Below are 22,426 nucleotides of genomic sequence, written 5' to 3' on the forward strand. Positions count from 1 at the left end.
CAGTACCAAGGCATGCAAATGCCCTCAGGAATTGCTAAAGAATACAGGGCTTCTAGCATTAATACAAAAACAGCCCATATGGCTCAGCATTTTGCATTCTTCCATTTATGTTTCATTATTTTTGCCTCCTTTTGACAGTTAGACTGTCATTTGTTAGTATTAAAGTAATAATATAGTAGGATATGTAGGATAATATGACATATCCCCACTTTACAGATGAGAAACTTTGAGGCACAGAGAAGTGAAGCAGTTTGCTCAAAGTCAAACACCTGGGATTCGAACTCAGGCAGTCCACCACGTTTGCCCACGCTGCCTTGTAAGCAATGCCACATCTGCCTGAATAAGCCAGGAACTTGAAAACTTTAGAATTTTGTACGAGAAAATATGCTCTCAGACAGCATCTGAGAAAGGCGAGCCTATGAGCTTGGGTAAGTCAACTCTATGACACCTAGATTTGTCGTCAGGCATTTTTCTTTCTCTGTAGTTCCCAAATACGCCTGTGTAAGTGAAGTTTGTCAGATTACTCAGTTTGCCAAGTTCACTGAGCCTTGGGAATTAATTACAATTAAAATGAAAGCATTTCTACAATATAATCTCATATATATTTTGTCCAAATATTCTTAGGTTGGATATTTTCTCATGAGAAATTTAGATTTTTAGGAAAAGTAAAGTTTAATTTTAGTTACGTGAATTTTAAGAATTAAAAGGCAGTTCTTTGGTACAGTAACATGCCAGAAAGACATCAAGTATCAGGTGATAGAAATTTATAAAACACATGAACAAAGAACCCATTCAACTACTGGCTTATTGAAAAGCAAATGAGAACACTGTGTAGGTTGCTAAGACAACAGAGATGTGATGATTAACTGTGAGATAATGAGCAGAATCTTCGTGTCTTTATGAATCAAATTTTTGGAATCTAAGCCCTCCTCTGTATATGATAGTTGAAATTTTAAGAATATTACTTAAAAAAAAAATGCCTTCAGGCTTTGAGGTCTGTTGGTGAAATAGCTTGCAGCCTCTGATCAGGAGAGAGCCCTTGTCTTGGAGGATGTGTGTGGTGTGGCAGAAAGAGGTGTCCCTGGCAGGGACCCAAACCCATCGTGCAGCAGTGATGGATGGGCTGCCTGTCAGAGATTCTCACCCATAGGTCAGGAAAAATGATTTGCAACGGATTTATCAAAGTTGTAAGTAAATATTTTCAAAGTACAGTAAGTAGCAGAAGTAGCAGCTTTTTCTAGAATGTTGCTACTTCAAATTTGAAACTCTGGGCTCACTCGCTTGGAGCTACCAGACCCTCCTCACAGGTGCTTCACGCCAGACAGGGCTGCCACTGAAGGGCTGTGTGGTGGCTCCTCCCTGAGGGAATGCACTTCCGCCAGTCCCACTCTTGCTGTGCTACCAGCTCCTGCAAGTCTTTGGCTCAGTATCGCCCAATTTAAAGCCAGAACCTACTCCTTCCCAATCCTCCCCATACTCTGCTTTGTTCCATAGCATTTATCATCTTCTCAAATAAGCCATCATCATGCATGCTCCCGCTTTGTTCTTTTAAGATGACAAGCACCCAGACCAGTGCCTGACACAGGGAAGATGCCCATAAACTGTCACTTTAGGGGCAAGAATTAGTGTTCCTCTAAGTGAACCACTGAGAAGAAAACTGTAAGATCTTGTTTCTTCCCACCTTAGGTTGGCCCAACATGCAGAGGGCCTGCCAAAAATTTCTATTTTCTACTCACTTGAGTCTAGAACTTTGCTCTAAAGATACCCCAAGTCCAGAAGAACCGTAAGGATTGACGTAGATCAGTAAATCCCAAGCAGTCCATCAGCCAACATGGCATAGACTCAGAGACCTGTCCCCAACCATAATAATTTGGATTATCACTCTGATGCAAAGTAGAATCTTGTCTCAGTTCCTCAGGTCCTCTGCGTAAAAGTCACTAAACCAAGGCTACGTTATGTGATGTGTTACTCTGACCAAATTAATTGAAAGCAGCTAACAGTCTCAAGAAAGACTGTTTCACATTATTAACCATAAAGACTTCAGAGGAACTCAGTTTTCTGTAAGAGGGGCTGAACCAGGATCACAACCATTCTCTGGAACTCATCACTAATAACACGTGGGGGGAAATCAAGTGTTTTCTCATCTTTAGAGAATAAAGCAAGCTGTCAGGAAGAAGCAGCCAGAGCCCTCCCACTGCCACCATGCCTATTTCAAGCTGAATCTATTATTTCATGCTTTATAATATGTTTATTGGTTCTTAAGACAAATAAATAATACACGATGTAGAAAATTTGGAAAATGTGTTTAAATCATGAAAAAAAATAGCGTAAAATGTTACCTCAAAATAACCCCAATTTGCTCACTGTCTCTCAGGCCTTTTCGGTGAGTCTCAGAGCTAGCTTCCCTGCCTCCAGGCACCTGTGCCGCCGCTGCTCTGTCAGCACAAGTACAATTTAATCATGTTATTACCTGATCAGCAATCCACCGGTGACCTGGAAAGATGGGCTGCCAAAATTTCAAATTTAGACTCTAGGTTATTGGTCACTGGTTGTATTTCTTTGAATGTGTTCGACAGTTGGTTTTGTTTTGTTTTTTAACATAAGTCCAAATCTATACACTCATTTTGGTAATATTATCTTCAGAAAGATAAATAATTTAAACTGCTGCATGAAATGCATTCATCAGACAATCAGGTAAATGGAGGAAGTGGAGAAAGTAATTTATATCTGCAATGGCATTTGAGAGCAGGAGAGAAGGACTGGGCCCACCGAATAGCAACTGGTCAGTTTGGGGACTGGGACAGGAGGAGCAAATATTGCAAGATGGGTTTTCAGCAAGAGGTGAGTGGAGTACCTCTTTCCTGTGAAGTATGGCTGCCACTTGGCGTAAAGCTCTCTCACACGATCTCCTTTTTGCTGACTGCAGCTTGTAGATGTTGGACCTATGAAGTCAAGCTCCAAGTCTCTGTACAAGGGGAAGTGACAACCACTGAGTTATATCTGATGAGGGAAGGTGAGAGAGCAATAAAAGCTGGATTATATGAAATGAAGGATTTGGGAAGGGGTGCTGGAGGAAACAGGCCTGGGCAAAGGTAGAAAGTAGAGGCCCCTAGTTGGGTTATCTGCTCAGCAGTCTTTTCTTGGAAGTTCTTCTCACCCCTGCTTCATATGCTCCCAGAGGTGGCTCCTGAAAGCCAAGTGTCTGTTTTGTGAACCCGTCCCTCTGATGCTATTCCCTTCCCCGGAAATTTGGAGCTGAGATAAGGAACAAGAGAGAGATTCTAGGCTAGAGATTTTACTTATTTAGGTAAAAAGTATAGTATCAGGAGCAGTGTCACATAGGCATTTTCCTCCTACTGTGAGACCTTGAGAAAAAATAAGACCAATCGGCCAATCTTCATCAAGAGGCAAAGACAAAAGTAGCTAAGCAGCTAGGACTTCCCTAAACAAGAAATGACCAGGAAGGTGGTCCCTGCTCGCACATCTTAAAAATCCAGGACACCTTTTCTTCTCAGGTCCCCTAATGTATCACATCCTTGTTTAACATCGAAACAACAAAGTGACAAACAAACAAGCAAAACTCCTCTTTTCTGCTTAAACTGCCTCACAGTGGTAGCTACAATCAATGAGCCCTAACAAAAAAACAAAAAAACCCACTAGAAATCCAAGCCACCAACACTCTGTGCTATTACCCATTTTCCAATCTCACCGACTATTTTCCCACACGAATCAAGTGGGACAACTCACCACCTATAAAAGTCCCCATCAGGGGCGCCTGGGTGGCTCAGTCAGTTAAGTGTCTGCCTTTGGTTCAGGTCATGATCTCAGGGTCCTGGGATCGAGCCCCTCATCTGCGGGGAGCCTGCTTCTCCCTCTCTTTCTGCCTAGTGCTCCCTTGCTTGGGCGCACATGCACACCCGCGTGCTCTCTCTGTCAAATAAATAAATAAAATCTTAAAAAAAGAATCCCCATCAGTTTCACTTTCTAGTCCTTTCTTGTACCTCACTGGTGTTCTCTTTTCCCCATTTCTTCAAATCTTATCTATTCTTTGACATTCAGCCATGGCCCTAAGTCTTCCCTGCAACTCCTCCCTAGCACTCCAGCTTCACAGTGCTCAGGGTTCAAGTTGTACTCTCGTGGTATTCTCCTCTAACCCGCTAGTGAAATGAGCTCATCTGTAGAATACCAAGCAAGTACTACCCTAAAATGGATGCTTTCAGGAAGCCACACAGTACATAAATACCTTATTTGACTCTAAGGTCTATATAGGAAATGAGGGCCGGAGAAGGAAAAAATGAAAATCAAAGTACATGTATCACTGGTATATCTTTCTCTGGAACGTACTTTCTGAGACCCATGGTAGAGACATGTATTCTTTTTTTTTTTTTTTAAGATTTTATTTATTTATTTGACAGAGAGAGAGAGAGACGGAGCCAGCGAGAGAGGGAACACAAGCAGGGGGAGTGGGAGAGGAAGAAGCAGGCTCCCAGGGGAGAAGCCTGATGCAGGGCTCGATCCCAGAATGCCAGGATCACGCCCTGAGCTGAAGGCAGATGCCTAATGACTGAGCCACCCAGGCGCCCCTAGAGACATGTATTCTTAGGTTGGTTTGCAACTAAAGGAAGAATAGGAAATTAGACCAAATGAATATCTAATAGATCAGAATAAGGGCAATAGGGCAGTAGCTAACAGGAAGCCCAAAGAGTCCCTGGCCTCTGACCAGCACTAGGTAAAAACATGTATGTCCTTATTTTTACCTCGCACACACAATTCTTTTTTTCAGATTATTTATTCATGCTTCTGCGTGTACTCTAAATGTCTACTAAATTCATTTTCTGATCAATGAACAGGGCAACCCCATTTGGAAAGTGTCATTAAGAAAGGCTCATCTGACAGCCTGGCAGAACAGATAGGCAAGGTCTATAGGGAGCCAAGAGAGCCACTTGGAAATTTGTTGTATTAATTCAGAGGTAAGGTGAGGACAGCTTGAACTTTCACAGCAGCAGTGGGAAGGGCAGGATAAAAAGATGCCAAACATAGCCGAGGAAAATTAAATACAACTTGATGACCAACAGGACTTGGGAAAGGAAAGAGAGAAAGAGGTCAGAGATTACTCTAGAGTCCTGACACAGGACACAACTGAGAGAATTATCACTGGAAGGAAAAGATCCTGGGGGACGGAGTGCAATCACCATAATTTTTTACAAGAGGAGTTTGAGACGGCAGAGTGAAATCCCCAATAAAATTGTCTTAGGGATTTGTGGTTACAAGAGACATTCCAGGAGAGATGCCAAGCTAGCTTTATCATCTGGAAGTTACTGTTCACTACACAGGTATGTATGAGGACCTGGTACATGCTAAGCACATGATACAACAGGGACCAGAAAGAAGTGGATGTAACCCTTTCCCTTGTAGGGCTTATAGTGCAGTGAAGGAAGCAAACGTTAACCAAATGAGGAGCCTCTGAAGGAGAAGCGTGCACGGGGCCACGCAGCCAGAGGACAGTGGGTCTGGACCACGGGGCTCACCAGGGAAGAGCAGAGATCCTAGAAGGGTTGAACTGAAATGAAATTGGTGAGCAAAGCTGGGAGGGGGAGCAGAACACAAATGGGGAAGGAGCAGTGCAGCCTCCATGGGAGGAGAATAGCATCTGTGAGTGCAGACCCTTCCACCAGGGGAAGCCTGACTGAAACCAAAGCGAGAGGAACTGCAGCAGCCAGAGCATACTAGGCATTGTGGGCCGTGTCAAGACTGGTGAACAGAGGGGCGCCTGGGTGGCTCGGTCAGTTAAGCGTCCCATGCTTGATTTGGGCTTAGGTCATGATCTCAGGGTTCTGAGACTGAGCCCAGTGTCAGGCTCCCTGATGAGTGGGGAGTCTGCTTGTCTCCTTCTCCCTCTCCCTCTACTGCTCCCCCTGCAAGCATGCTCTCTCTCTAATACATAAATAAATAAATCTTTAAAAAAAAAGAGTTGTGAACAGAAATTACATGTGAAAAACATGAAATGGAAAGCAAGCAAAAAGATAGCAAAACCTAGGGATCTGTCTTATTCAGTTTTAAACACATAATAAGAAACTGTTCTGTGAGTACCAGTGTGTAAGGGCCTTTCACATGTATTATTTTACTCTATTTACTCATTTAATTTTGGAAGATAATTAAATTTAGAGAGGAAATATGCAAAAAAATTAAGTATAGAGATAACACTAAGCTGTGCTGGGTAAAAAAGATACATCACCAGGAGTCCCCAGTGAGCTCCAGGAAAAGGCTGATCAGAAACCTGTGTGACAAGACACTTCAAAAACAATAATCTAAGTTTTGAGACTGTTCTTTAAATCTTCAAGTAACACTAATTGATATCAGGGATTTAGCGGATGCCTTAGACAATCATCTGAGGGAATCAGCTCAATATGCTTCCCTGACCCAAAGGGTCAAGATATCCCAGATACTGAGGATACAATTAACAGCAACACAGAACACATTCTTCATTCGTGTTCAGAATCCCAGCTGCTTCCACACCTGTAAATCTGTCAACACACATCAGAGAAGGCAAAGTGGATTCAGGAAACTTCCAGTAAATGCTAGCCAAAATGATGAAGAGACTAGAGAGGCACCCTCATGAGGCCACGCTTTGAAATGAGATAGAATGTTTGCACAATTGGAAAGAAAAAGATTAAGGTATAGTCTGACTCGGGTTAACTAAATCATTTTATATAGAGATGGAGTTCCCAGATTGAGTTCTTTCTCTTCAAATCCCCAAACAGGAGAATTAAATCACACTCTTAGAATATTTATCCATCATCTATCATTTTCAGGACAAGTTGAAAGAGGCAGTTTTAAACAACTAGAAGGAATTAATAATTACTTTGTATTGTGATTAGTAATTTTCCGGGTTCTATAGTCCAAAATACTAGTCTATAGTATTTGCTAGTATGTAACTAAGTCTAAGAAATGCCTACATAAACATGGACTGGACAGCCAGACTGTGTTACTGAACCTGTGGTACTACGTTCTGAAATTTGCAAGTTTGAGAACATGCAATTTGTTAGTAATGAATTTTGATGCTTTAGAGACAGAATATTGGGCTAGATGGGCCTCTGATTTGACACAATGAAATGCAAATGTGTATTTTCACAAAGGGGCCCTCACTTTTCACTGCTATGAAAAAATACAGCATTTAAATATTTGATAGGAAATTCTATACCAACAAACATTTTAGACTTCTGGAAGCATTACAATAATTATTTTATCAGCAAATAAATATGTACAGCTTAATGCCTTAAATATAACATTGTTAAATCATAATTGTTTACGTAACATGAATTAGTTGCATCTTCAAAGATTTTATACATAGACACTGATTAGATCAAATTCCTGAGGCTCACTGAAATATTAGATATTACACTGAGATTCATTCCGGTGCTTCTTTAAAAGCTGGAGAGTCATTTTGCCTTTCTCCTGGTAACTGTAAAGTCAGTATAGACTAGGGCAAGTCACAGCACTCAACCAAGCCTTTGCTGATTTCAGGAAACCCCATTTCTCAGCAAACCAAATTTCTCAACCTAGGAAGTGGGGAAAAGTACACCCCCACCATTACCTACTGAATCATTCTCTTTTACTTTCACATGGAAAAACTATCATCGTAGCTCATAGGTACCAGGAGTCCTTCCCATATCTGAATTCTCTTCCTTAGATTCCCCTACTGTAATCTGCTGGTGGTTGGTACTGAGGGCAGGCTGAGAGAAAAAGAACAGACATATTTCCTAGAAGTCACTTCACACAGCCCAATTCCACCAAAGGAAATCACCAAAGAAATCATTCAGGTTACCACGAGGACTATTTAACATACAGCCATATTTGCATACAGGGTATTTGCCAAGAATGCAATTACAGAATGAAATAAATTATTTCCTCAAGTCTTATCAGAAAGAACTGAAAGTAGAAAAGTTAAAAGTATGTGAGGCTTATAGAAATTTCTATTAGCGTCACTTGTCCAGAATCTATTCATTATAGTACAGTTAAACAAGATCCACGTATTTTCAGTGAAGGCTCAAAGGAGGCACAAATCTACACAAAGAAATTCACCATCAATTTAGGGGAAAAAAATCAACATAAAACTGATATTTCTGTCCATGTTTTAGGATAGTCTATCCAGTAATAGATAATTTTAGGGTAAGATAAACTATGTAAAAAATACAGATTTTAGTTTTCTCTCGTACTCATTTTATGGTTAACATTAGTTTTAGGAACAAAGGTCAACAATACTATTACATGATCAGGAACACAGAGGAAAGCAATAAAAAAAAAAAGAAAAGAAAAAAAAAAAGGTCAGTTCTTCTAAGAAGCACATTATATCCCTTCCCATATGACATCAAGTTCAATATAGTTTTATGAGCCTGAGAAAATATAGTCCCTAATATCTGACATTTAATATATACATACAATGTTATTTCTAATACATTTTTACCTTTCTTACATAGGTTTGTAAAGTCTCTTTTTCCCAATCTACCAGTCACATCTGTAGCCCAAACATTTCTTTCCAAAAGAGGAATTAAAGCCAAGCAAGACAAAGAATTTGCTGATACACATATGTCACCATAAGAATTTTCCTTACAAAGTCTCCACGCCCAATTTAATTACTTCCCTACTGTAAAAACACTTTCCATCTACATTTATTCTAATCTTTTCAAATCCAAAACCAACACACTATAAAGCTAGCTAAATAAATGAATTATATTAGCTTTAGGTTCCAAGTGAGGCAGCACTTTAGAAGGCAGAGGGTCTCCAGCTTGCATGCATTTTATGCTGATGCAGTATTTCATTTGGAGCTCAATTCTCTACTTTAGATTTGTTTAGAATAGAATTATCTAGCCCCAGGCTTTAAATCTCAATCTGAATCAATCTCTCTCTCCTTCTTTCTCTGTTTTGTGCTCTCTCTCTCTCTTTCTCTCTCTCTCTCTCTCACACACACACACACACATGCACACGCGCAAAGGGAGGGAGGGAAGGAAGGAGAGGGAGAGAAAGAATGAGAATACAGGAAGGTTTGTGGTTCTAATGAGAACAAAAGAATGTAGCCATGTACATATATTGCTAAAATGATGCTGCCTGGTGTCCATAATAAAGGCACCGTGGGGTGTGTGTGTGTGTGTGTGTGTGTGTGTGTGTGTGTGTGTGTGGTATGTGTTTAATAGGTGATAAAAACTGAGCCTCAGAGCACATGCATATAATAAGTACTATTTTGGGCATTCTTGGATTCGTTGACTATTCAGTAAGTTACTGTATCATTTTTGTGTAGAATGATATTTTGCCTATTTCTATTTTCTTGGCATTCCGTCACTGCATTAACTAAGTGCCAGTTTTAGCACTCTAGTACCTACTATCTATGAGTAAACAGAGAAGTCAAGAATAGCCATGTCTTTATGTTACTGACACTTTTAGGGTGTGGAGACTGTCCCTTGCACCAGAAGGTAGGACAGGAGACCAGCCAAGATCAAAATGTGTAGGCAGTCTTGAACCAATAAATGATTCTCGCTCATGCTGAAGGTCTTTCCATCTTGTATTTTAGTAAGTAAGGACTCTTTTTTGTTTTTGAGATTACAAAGCTTCAGAGTCATTAGAGATAGATTTGCCTAATGTGACCTATTTATATCACAAATTAGGAAACTTTTAGAAGGAGCTAACCTGTGGCAACCACCTCTTGGTTTCCAGTAAGTGAAGATATTTTTTCAATTAATTTATATTATACATTATATATTAATAATACATTCTATGTTATAAAATAAAATGTATTTTAAATAGTCCTCTTAAAATAACCACAATTTACCTTAGAAACAAAATTATGCTTTTAAGGCCATGTAAGCTGGGTTTTGCTAGATAAAAGAAAGAGATCTAATTCTGGTTCAAATACACTGAGTTCAAAATTCTCTGCTTTTCATCTAAGTTATTGATATCAATTGTGGACACAATTAGTTTGGTGGCTTTCTACTTGTTTAAAATTTATTTAAGCATAACACCATATCCAAAAATCCTGAGCGGACGTAAGGGAAAAATTATTGATATGAAATGTTAATAAGGATGATGATATTGCTCTGTGGTTTTTGTTTTGTTTTGTTTTGTTTTAATAATCCTCAAGATCAGCTTTGCAAAAATTATCTAATTACTTAAATAACAAGTCAAAGGTAGGTTACTCAGAAAGATCAGCAAAATGATCAGGAAGGAAATGCCCACAAGGATTAGAGCTTAGACCTTTCTTTCTCTCCATGTATCCTGGAATTACTCTGCTTTGTAGGAAAACCTTTAATGGTTCAAATGCTCTGATAAGCTACTTGTTTATATTTTGATATCTGACTATAAAGGACAAAGACAAAATGTCAAAGAACAAACGTGAAAAATCCTATACCATATTTGAATGCTCTTGGTCCAAAAGAAAAGGCCATTTACAGTCATTTTAATATAAGATGTATCAAAATTAACTATAGGAATATCATACTGTATAAAACAAAGGAAGAGTTATTCAAGCTGTCATTATATATTATATAATGTATACTATAATTATATAGTATTATATAATATATATTATATTGTATTATATATATTATATAATATAATATATGCTTCTTCTCCAAAAAAAAAAAAATTATGGTGGCCATAAACATTTTCCCTAGATGTGTATTGCTGTATTACACCGAGAAAATCACTTTTTACATCATACACTGGGGCAAGGAGGACAAAATAAACTATGAACCATCTCACCATTAAATACAAATTTCTCAATATAAGAAGATAAGTTATATCATTAATATCATACTCAGGTTATGCTTATTATTGTAATGGTATTTACAATACTTTTTAAAATTCAAGCCTGGATTTTGAAATGAAAATCTGTAGGACTGAAAATATCTATTGGGCATCCGGTCTAAGCACAAACAAAAAAATGGTGCTAAGTTCTTGGATGCAGTGGTCTGACCACATTATTGCCTCACTTCTACAGGCTCCAAACAACCAAAGAGAGAAGGCCAAGTCAATTTTGATTTTTCCAATTTGAGAGCATTCTCAAAATCTAGCAGTGTTTTATCAAAAAAAAAAAAAAAGGAAGAAAAGAAATACTGTAGTTTTATTGGTAAACACAGATTTGAAAGTTATTCAGTTTCTGGAAAAATTTCAGATGTGAATACATTGTAAGAAAAGATTAGAAAGAACACTGTAGCTGAATTCACATAGTGAATGGGAAGGGAAGAGGTTTTTAAGTATTTTTGGAGGATGTTTCTACCATCATTCTTTAAAGCGGACTTCAATCGGATTTCTTTTTATTCATATTATCATTAACGGTACCCTAGCCAATATAAAATGTAGTTTTCATAAAGAAAAAGTTCTTAAAGAGCCGCAACGTTTCAAATCACAGTTGTATCTGGAGTATGACATCTTACTAGTTAGTTCTCCAAAATTGCCATTTTCCTTAGTGGAGTCCTGGCCTCTATTTTACAGTACCTGGAATTCTGAGCTTCTGAAACGTCTGATTCTGTGCACGTTTTCTTTACCTGTAAGAAAAGACGACTAGTTATTCTCATATGCAAATACAACTTCCTCACTCAGGTTCACACACTTGGGGAAGTGGATACAGCGCTGCTCACTGAGATCTCTACAAAACAATCCGCACGTTTTCCAGCGGCAACATGCGGTGCTAAACAGCGTATTTCATTATTATCCCAGGATCAGCAGCCAACGCACTTCCCTAGACTCCATCAGTACGTAAAATGTTCAGCTGAAATGGCTTGGGACTAGCTTAACCAGGAACAAAGAAACCAAAGAACCAGGTTTCCCACTTAGGAACAAGAAGGCCATACTGTTCTCAATTCACGAAGAAATGTCTTTCCAATTGATACCGCTTCTATCCCCTACCACAGTGCACAATGACAAACACCAGGTTCTGGGGGCAAAGCATCGTGCTGGGGAAAACATTCACATGTTAATTTTCTTTTTCCCAATCCAGTGGCTGTATGTTTTATCTATTTCTCAGCATACCAATTAAGTTTCAGCAGGACTCACAGACTAGACTTCTCACATATATTTGCAGTATATTTTGCAGATTGTATTTCCACTTGGCAGTTTTTAGCTTTTTACGAAAGGTAAAGAATGAAAATTAACTTTTGCTTCTAGTTTTGCTAAACATTTCGGGACAACAGTGTGTGATACATTCTCTGAAAGAAAGTAAAGCACAAATCCATCGTCTTTCACAATTTAACTTCAAGCACGGATACTTTATCTGATCGCTATGCACTTAATGGTATATTATATGCAAATACACTCAATTTAAAAAATTCCTTAGTTAATATGGAGCATCAACAATACACATTTACAAGTCCACTGTTAGACACTCTGGGTGTTAATATCTTGAGGGTCCATCTATGCAACCTACAGAATCCAGGTATTTTAAATTCTAATACGAAGCTTGGAAGTGAAAAATAAGTACTGGATATACACCACAGGCACACACCATGGGTGTTAACTGTGATATAAATGGCATCATTTAAAAGTAAGTTTTGAGGGGCACCTGAGTGGCTCAGTCAGTTAAGGGTCTGACTTTGGCTCAGGTCACGATCTCGGGGTCCTAGGATCAGCCCTGCATCAGGCTCCCTGCTCAGTGGGGAGTCTGCTTGTCCTTCTCTGTCTGCCCCTCCCCCCACTCATTCTCGTGCTCTCTCTCTTTCTAAGAAATAAATAAAATCTTTAAAAAGAAGAGTAACTTTTGAATTTTAAAGATGCAGCTTTGTCTTTTCAGCTCATAAAGTAATTCTTTCCTCCTCTGACTCAGCATACTTAAAAAACAAACACACAAAAAACTCCTACACTTTCAAATATCTATGTCTTTTGCTTTCAATTCTAAGCCTAGACATTTTCATCATCTGGGAAATCAATTATTTTGCTTGATTAACCACATTCTCTTTTGTATCCTGTGTATACATTTATACAGTATGAAAATAAAACTGATGAGCAAAGAGATTAGCATCCCTATACAATCATGTGACATCTTCTGTGCTCTTAACATGGAACTCAGCACCATGACATCGAAGAGTCAAGAAATATTTTCAGGAGCAATTAGTTAAAAAGAAAAAAAGTTTAAAAAAGGGATACTTTTCTTAAAATATAAACAAAATTTACTACAAAACCCACAAAAATCTTAGGTCCACTAAAAATTGTCCAAAAAGGGGGAAAAAAAAAGAAAACTATAAGGGAAGGATACCAGAACAAAACCCTTGTTTCTCACTGGTTCCTTCCTATTGGTTCCTCACCAGAAATTATATGAACTGTCCAGTGAACATACAGAATCACCTCAAAGTGAATGTTACTTTCCTCAAGACTATGATGACCAGACGTTAGGATTGGCTGAAGAAGCTCCAGACCACACTAGCGAACTAGACATAGACTCCCAAAGCAGGGGCTTCCTGTGGCTTAAAAAACAAAGAATCTTTTTAATACTCCTGGTTTGATAAAGCATCGTTCTCCAAATAATTAACCAGACAGTTCCGATTACTTTAATTCATCCTCCAAGTAGTAATTATAATGGCAGAGAACACATACTGATTACTCACCGTCTAGTACCCCCTGAGTCTCAGATTCCTAGGTAATGCTAAATAAGTATGTGATGAAAGACTGAAGTAGATACAGATATTCTTTATCTATACATATTGCTAGAGCTGTAAATTCTACAAAGTGATCCTTTTTAGGAGTTTCATCCATTTGTTCACGGTCTAATGAGGGAAAAATAATATTTAGAATACCATGACTGCTCTAGGAAAGGTCTCTGCAGTGCTATGGATGCTCAAAGGACAATCGACCCCAGCCAAAGGAAGATGACTTCTCAAGTGAGTCTTAAAAGACAAAGTCTTCAAAGACTAAATCTGGAGAAAGGTATTTCAATATCATGGGATTTGCCAGAGGAATCCTATTATGAAGAAGACCTTACATAGGACAGAGAATTCAGAATTTAATCTTTGGTCACTCAAGACCATTGAAGAGTTTTAAGAGACAGCCTTGGTGGAGATGACGTAGAAGATAGTGTAGAAGGGGGACAAAGTGAAGGCTGTAGAGACTAATGCAACAGGAGAGAGTTTAAGCTCCACCAAAGCAGAGATGGCACTGATCCTGCATATCACTACATCCCTAGCCTTGAGTAGATTCTGCTCCCTGTTATGGTCTGAATGTCTGTGTCCCCCCAGAATGCATTTGTTCAAATTCCAAGCCCTAGAGATTATGAAGTGGGGCCTTTGGGAGGTGCTTAGGTTATCAGGGTGGCACCTTTAGGAACGGGATTGATGCTCTCATGACATACGGACACAGAGAGGTGGCACTGGCTATGAGCAGGGAAGCAGGCTGTCACCACACGACCATGCTAGTGCTTTGATCTTGGCCTTCCAGCATCCAGAACCACCAGAAATAAATTTCTGCTGTTTATAAGCTACCCAGTCTGTGGTGTTTCGTTACAGCAGCTCAAATGGACTTAGGCACTCCCCAAATACTAGTTTACTAAGTGAATCACATTCAATCCATTGGTGAGAGATGGTGACAACCTAAATTAAGACAAGAGCCATGAGGGCAGAGGTGAGAGGATGTTTTTGACAGATATTCCTGAGACAGAATTGACAGAACATTATTACTGACTGAAGCAAAGAACCAAGATGAATATGATCTGATCTAGTAATCTGTCCTTGAAAAGAAATTTTGGTAATACCAAAGACCAAAAAAGATGTTAACTTGTAGCTTCTTTAAAATACTTCAAAAAACCCCTATCTTATTTCTGAACTGATGGAGAAAAGTTAAGTGAATCATTAAGAAACTTATGTTTATTGTGTCTTGATCATGGAACTAGAAGGCAAATGGATAGCTGTACCTAAATTTGAACACCCCCTCCCATCTGAGAGATCCACAACACTTAATTAAATGATGGCTGCTTAAGTATGCACGTTGTTGGAAAAATAATATCCTTACAAAATATATTGAACCTTCTGTTTTCAGTGATTACCAATTTAGTTTTGAATTTGTTTTTGAAAAAAGTTGAAACAAGCAGGCCAAGAAATGAGGCAGAATTTCATGCCCATAATCCAAATCCAAATCCTAGTTTTCATAAGGACACATAAGGAGGTGAGCAAAAAATATGCCAAGAGGAAAAGGATGAACAGTGTTATATGCATTTAATAGGCTGCACTAATGTGAATTTTTTTCCCTACTTAACATTATAAAAGTACAGGCAAAATCAAAGCAAAATGACAAATAATTACAGGTTTATTTTAAGAAAATGACTATTTAGAATGTAATGAACATAAAAATATCAAAACACTGAATTTTTGGAATGAATGAATGAAAGCTAAAAATTCTAAGTGTTTATTATATGCCAGGCTCAATGCTTAGGTAGAAACTATTTTTTTCCCAATTCGTAGATGAGAATACTGAGAACCAGGAAGATTAATCTGCAAACAAGTTGTGTAGGAAACTTCAATTCCAGATTTATAGAGGCATTTTAACCAGTACATTAAGAACTTAAAATTCATAAACATACAACCTAACATGTTTAAAATGAAGATCGAAATGTCTTGCTATTTACAAGTTGAATTTTTACTACATCATAATAATGATAATTGCTGTCATTTATTAAGCAATTACTTTTTTCCACTTACTGTGCTGGACTACGTATATATGTAATTTCACTTAATTTATGAAGACAGGTGTGATGGATGAAATCCTTCTTTTACAAATGAGAAAACTAGGGCCCAAAGAGGTTAAGCAACTTGTCCAACGTCCCACAGCTAGAACTAACAGGGATGGAATTAGAACTGAATACTGTGCATCAAGCCTGCCTTTCTCTTCTATGCTAGATTCACCGGTTGCTTTTAGTAGGTTTTTTAAGAGTTGAAACTAACATCCCATGGAAAAATTTTTAAAGAACCTACTAGTTATTTCTTATCATACATCAACCATTAAGGGAATCTTTTAAATTGGGCTACTGAAGTAACCTGTCTTTACCAAGTACTGGTAACATTTAAAGTCCATATAAGCAAAGCGAAATGCAGGTTTAAAGGAATTTTCCAAATACCTCCAGCACCTAGTGCCGCTACCAACACCCCAACAACTGCAATAAAAGGTCTACCACGAAAAATGACTTCTGTGCTTTTGTTGGTGTTTTACATCTGAAATATCAGGAGCGGCTCATTCAAAAGAGCTTTACTGAATGCACTGGGGTGTACTCGGTACCATTTTGGGCATGGGGATGAACCAGACCTGAGGAGTCCAACCGAGTAGCCCCAATCCACCTCTGGCTATTTAGAACTTGCAGTGCAGCTGGTCTACACTGAGATGTGCTGTAAGTGTAAAAGGCACACAGGATTTCAAAGAGTCAGCATGAAAAAAAAAAAATGTAAAATATCTCAGTATTTTTTATATTGAGAAATGAAATATTTTAGATATATTGGGTTAACAAAATAATTTCCCCTGTTTCCTTTTATTTTTCTAAGGCAGCTACTAAAAAACTGAAAATACATATATGGCTTACACACTATTTCTGTGGAACAAAACTGACTCAGACCCACAAAAACCTGCCTGCATGGAGCACGCGTTCTAGAGGGGACGACAGGCAGTAAGTCTATAAATAGGCAAACAAAGAACACTGTCAGTGGGAAGTTCCAAGAGAAAGCAGAGTAAAGGGGTTGAGAACACTGCTCAATAATATTACAATAGTTAGACAATTATAAAAGTAGTTCTAATTTCATAATACTATTCATCCTTCCAGTTTTTCAGACTGTATGTACGTAAGTAACTGTAAGTTGTACTTTTTAAATGAATTGTAAAGAATGTTGGATTTGGTATTGAGAGTAATCAACGGTTTCAATGTCTGGAAAATATGTGCAGAAGATATCATCTCTAGAGTTTTTTCATTATGACTATTATATTCAAGTATAAAAATCACCTTAAAAATTTTCCTATTTTCTAATCACTCACATGCTTTAAGAAGCTTACAGTCCTCTCAGGAAAAACAGAATTAACTCATTTAGAAAAATTGCAGAGGACAAGTTTCTTTTATCCCATCCACCATCTTCTAAAAAAGCTGGAGCCAATTATCCCAATTATTTTCTACTTAATCTTACTGTTTATAAATCCTGAAACATTAAAGACAATAAAAAATAAAGGATAGAATAATAGATGATGACATTTTAAAAAGAACTCTTTTGTAACCGCATTTTGTTTTGAAATGAACTTTAATGATTAAGTCTTAGGATATATTATACAGTGATAATAAAGGATCAATTCTGCAATTATAAATCCAAGATGAAAACTTCAGAGATGAAAGTTTACTGATGTAAGGAATAGCTCATTACACGTATTTTTATGGATGGTGTGTAAGACAATCCTTATTTCTTCACTAAACTCTGTAGAAAATATAAATTCGATTTGAATGCAGTATGTTTAAGGGAAAAAAGGATAAAAAGTCATATAAAAATAAAATGTGTTCTCCAAATGCAAATTATATTATAGATTATTGCATGGAAAATTCTTTGTAAACACAGAAAGTGACACAGAATTATTGTCAACAACAAAAATTTAGGTTGCCAACTTTGGTTGTATTTCAAATGTGAATGAAATGCAAATCTGACTGAATGAATGATATTTATACAAATACTGCAACATGTCAGTGCCTAGCATCTTATATTAACATCCATGTTATAAAATGTATTTTATGACTGGATTGAGTAAAGTTGTAAATAATTGCGCAATAAAGCAGAATAGGTATCTAACGTCAGTTACCTTTAGGTTCTGACTTAGTGAAAATAAGAGACTGCCTGAAATATCAATTGTTGTGACATTTCTCATATTTTCTAATAGTTAGAAAGTTGGTCGTATCTGAATTCCAAAGTATATAATGGAAAGAAAAAGTCTTTTCTTGTAATTATTTCTCTGATTCTAGGAATATAACTTATGCTCTCATTAAATACATTTTAATTAGATGACCCTTTTAAAAACATTTAATTTTCTACAATTAGTTGAACCAGCTGATACTTTCATGGGCTTCCTCAGATCATCTTGTTCTCAAGTTAGTAGCATTAAATAAATACAAATTAAAATATGTCTTTTTTAATTTTACTTCAGAATGCATATAGTAACATAACAAAATATAAAAGTAGGTATGTGAATTAATTTTTAAAAATTGAGCCAAAATAATAATAGCTGGAATATTCAACAAAATACATAATTTTTACTATGGAGGCTTTTGCTAAAAATTATTCTAATATTTGTTTACTTGGCATAGTCAAATAGAATATATGTTCATTTTGTAAACATGGTATTTATAAGTTAATACCACTCTAGAACTTAGTACTGGATGAATACTTTCATGAGATAATCTACGATTATTTGCGCAACCAAGTACTTATGATTTATGTTGAGAAGATCAGCACAGAATTGCTAGTCTGCTAGTAATCCCATACAAATACAAACTTGGACACTATCTAAACTGACTTCAACTAAAATGTCTCCACATTCCTCCACAAGACCTATTTTACATTTTTCTGTATGTTACAGTTAATTTCTTGACTTCTAAAAACTTAAGGCATAAAAACATCTTAGGAACACAAAAGTTGTCAAGCAGTTTTTAAAAATATATCACTGTTTTAGGGGCGCCTGGGTGGCACAGCGGTTAAGCGTCTGCCTTCGGCTCAGGGCGTGATCCCAGCGATCTGGGATCGAGCCCCACATCAGGCTCTTCTGCTATGAGCCTGCTTCTTCCTCTCCCACTCCCCCTGCTTGTGTTCCCTCTCTCGCTGGCTGTCTCTATCTCTGTCAAATAAATAAATAAAATCTTTAAAAAAAATAATAAAAAAATAAAAAATAATAAAAATATATCACTGTTTTAATATGCCCCCACAAACTGAGAGGCTTCTAAAATTAAAATAAAATAAAATAAAAAAAAAAAAAATGCCATTTGGCCAGAAGATGGTCAAAAAATGAAGTCTTAGGGACAGACTTTATAAAAATCTCATTACTAAATAATCTAAATCTACCTTTATAAAGTGTCATTCTTTCTTAGAAACAAAAATCTTCCAGCTCTAAAATGGATACATTTCTGAAATCCTTCTCATGGAGTTCGGAACGTGTCTTTACTCTTCCCTTTACTTAGTATGTCCCTTTTCAACCTCTTTAACGTTGCTTCCCCCAGCTTCTCCCCTGCAACACCAAGTATCATTTTCCCGAAGCCCAAGCTATTTATTTATTATAAAAGTGAGGGAACTCTACAACAGAACTAGAAAATCTACATCCACTTCAGTTCAAAGAAAAACTGCCATAACCTTTAACTGCTGTACAAAGATCAAATACAAAGATACAATTGAATACTCCATTTTTAACTGCAACAGTAAATAAAATAAACATATAAACAGTAAGGTTAGTGCATTAATACGTAAAAATCCACAACCAAAAACCTGAAGTAAAAATTATTTTACTCCTCTAGTATTGGACTGTCATGCGCAAGATCTTACTTGATTTCTGGCCTTGAAAGCAGGGGGCCTTCCAGGACCCCGGTTTGGGGGAGGGAGGTTATACAAAATCACCCACTGGGGAGGAATTATATTTTAAAAGTAAAAAATCCTATAGGCTATAACTCTTCATCAACTACAACTGTCACAACAGCGTTCACGTTATTTGAGAGTTCATTGCAAGGTTGGATATATTTAAAACGCAACTTAGTAACAATGACTCAGGGAAGCAAAGCATAATTATATATGTACAGCATATAAGTATTAAATCAAATGTCAAACCTCATAAGTTTTTAGAATTTGGAAGCACATTTTCTCCTTAATTATGCCAGAGTCCTTTGTCACCTGCCATAAACTGCACTTACACGATATGAAATAGCCAGGAAAATTTCAAACTCCTTCTAAAGGTATGTTTTTTCATTATTACCCAACAGGGACTATATCAAAGGTAACATAGTACTTAAAATGCCACAAAAGGGACCATAAGATGCCTTCACATATCACATTACAGCACATATGAAAGGGTTTTTTTCCCCCTCCAAGTTTGGAAACGAGACTAGATTGTTCAACCATGATACTCTCTCTAAATACGATAGATAAGTCTTAAAAGGATTTTTTTTTTGTCTCACAAATATGTACTCTAAACACCACCATAGATGTTGGTCTCGTTTATACATTATGTTTACATGTTTCTTTGCAGTCCTGGGTGCCACAAAGCAGACAGCATTAAAACAACAAAAGAGCAAAGTGGGATGGATATTCAATTCTAAACCAAGAACTAGTACATAATGAGCATAATGTTAATCTGGTAGAAGCCACTGCAATTAAATTCAAATTGCTGTCTCTACTGCACATTTTCTCCGCGTACCAGAAAAGAGTAATTCCACAGATCCTAAATATAAAGATCTTTTAGCTTTAGATTTCCCTCCATTCAAATGAAGAGTTATGAATTCACACAAATAATGCTTTAAAAATAATCTTAGGAATTGACCCTATCCCCCTAGATAGAGAAGTCTTGCTAATGTTTTTGGCAATGTCTTCTGTATCTTTCTGGGGTTCCCCCCACACTTTTTTTTTTTTAGATATTGGAATGTTTTGGCCACAAGGTTAAGAAAAACTTCCCCATTTATCATGACCTGCCAAGCACAACAGGCCCCCAGACAACGCAGCCTTCTACCACTTAACAAATTCAGCTCATCTTAGCCATGAAACTTCAAAAGAATTTGGCCACAGGCATAGATTAACTATCATTTGTTTTGCAGCATAAATATCAATCATTCTGTAACATACTCTAGCATACCTAACATCATTTGTCTATTACGTATAACTGATAACTGACCTTTTCAATTTGAATGATAACTAATATAGAGATAATCTGGTTTATTAACAGATAATTATAGAATTTATATGTAATAATTTTAGTAAAAGCTTCTATTAAAATCTCTCTTAGTTTGGACCATATATATAAACTCTAAAAGATATATTCAGTTAATCTACAAAAACTCTCCTCATGTGTCCAAAGGTATCATAGTAACTTAGAGAAAATTGAGCAATTCTTTGACTTTAAAAACAAATTGATGGATAGAATGTAAACAATAAAATGTTATAGGCAATTTTAAATTGAACAGCATATATCTGTAGATTAACCTGAAGATTAATTTACATATGATGTAAATACCTCTGGCACTTTCATATTGACTTTAAAAAAGTATACAAAGAGCTATATTTCCAATTTTTATAAATTTTAAATTCTTGATCTCCTATTAAAATGACAACCTTTATGAAGAAAAAATCGTGGGGTGTTGGCATCAAATTCTTTATTTTTTAACTAAACTATACACAATAAGAAAAAAATATATTTGTAGCATTATTTATTTTAATCAAATATTTTTTATAATTTTAGCAACATTTTTTAGCTTTAAAGCCTAAAGTAGTTTTATATTAAACCTATTTTGCAAACCACTGTTATAAAAAGTTTATAAATCACCCTTCCTTAAGTTATAATCCAAAATGAAATTCCTCATTAGCAGAGTTAATAAAGCACAGATTGTGACATAATTTAGACACTAAAAAACACAAATTATATGACTGCTGTCTGAGTAGATTTTCTATCAAATTAAATTAACATTTTGAATTACTTGCAAGCTAAGGGCATATGACAAAACAGTTTCACATGAAACAGTTCACACATACAAATATGTGATAAGAAGAAATATTCCTATTAACTGTTTAAGTTCAAGTAAAAACTAAGCAATTTGCTATAAGCCTTTTTTAAACGCAGAAGTTGATTCCTTACATAGAAGTAAGATTTAGTGGGGTAATTTCACAGTTTTTGTGGCCCTAAATATGGATCTATCATAAGGAATAGAGTACCCTCTGCTGTCTCAAAGTAAAATGGATCCACACAGTGGTTAATCACAAGGGTTAAAGAGTAAAGGAATTATAGATTATGTCTACCTGTAGTGAAGGTCTCATTCTAGGTAAACCTAATAAATAATTGAAATATACTTACGATTTTTTCCTCTTTGACCTCAATTAAAATGGCCTTGTGAGAGCAGGTTCTAAGGACAATTTATCCTGGTTTCCTCAATACACACTTATGAAGTCATCTGGCTTTTGTATTTCTTCAACAGCTGCATTACCTTCAAAATTGGCTTGCACCATTTCCCCAAAGCAAAATGTAAGACTGCCCCCAGACACACAAAGCCACCTTCCTTCTGAGGGTGACTGCGAGCTCAAAAAGTCACATCATACAATTTTGAAAATTCTAACAACAGCAATTTTTAAGAACTTAGAGGAAGAAAGAGAAAAATCAAAGTAGAGATTTTTAAAATTGACTTCTCTCTGTTTTCCTTTTCCTCCCTCCCCCACTCCTTCTCTCTCTCTCCTTTCTCTCTCTCTCTCTCTCC

At 36.8% G+C, this 22,426-nt stretch overlaps 1 protein-coding gene across 16 annotated transcripts in view; it reads right to left on the reverse strand.

Moving 5' to 3' along the window:
* The window catches only part of EYA4 (EYA transcriptional coactivator and phosphatase 4), a 295,955-nt gene that overhangs the window by 113,730 nt on the left and 159,799 nt on the right, over nt 1-22,426 (reverse strand). For all 16 annotated transcript variants that reach the window (XM_044386350.3, XM_048226017.2, XM_048226015.2 and 13 more), the window contains one exon: nt 11,488-11,537. In XM_044386350.3, the coding sequence (XP_044242285.1) occupies nt 11,488-11,537 (50 nt within the window). The remainder of the gene's footprint in view (nt 1-11,487; nt 11,538-22,426) is intronic.

This window comes from Ursus arctos, unplaced genomic scaffold (genome assembly GCF_023065955.2).
Source record: "Ursus arctos isolate Adak ecotype North America unplaced genomic scaffold, UrsArc2.0 scaffold_13, whole genome shotgun sequence".
NCBI classification, from domain to species: Eukaryota; Metazoa; Chordata; class Mammalia; order Carnivora; family Ursidae; genus Ursus; species Ursus arctos.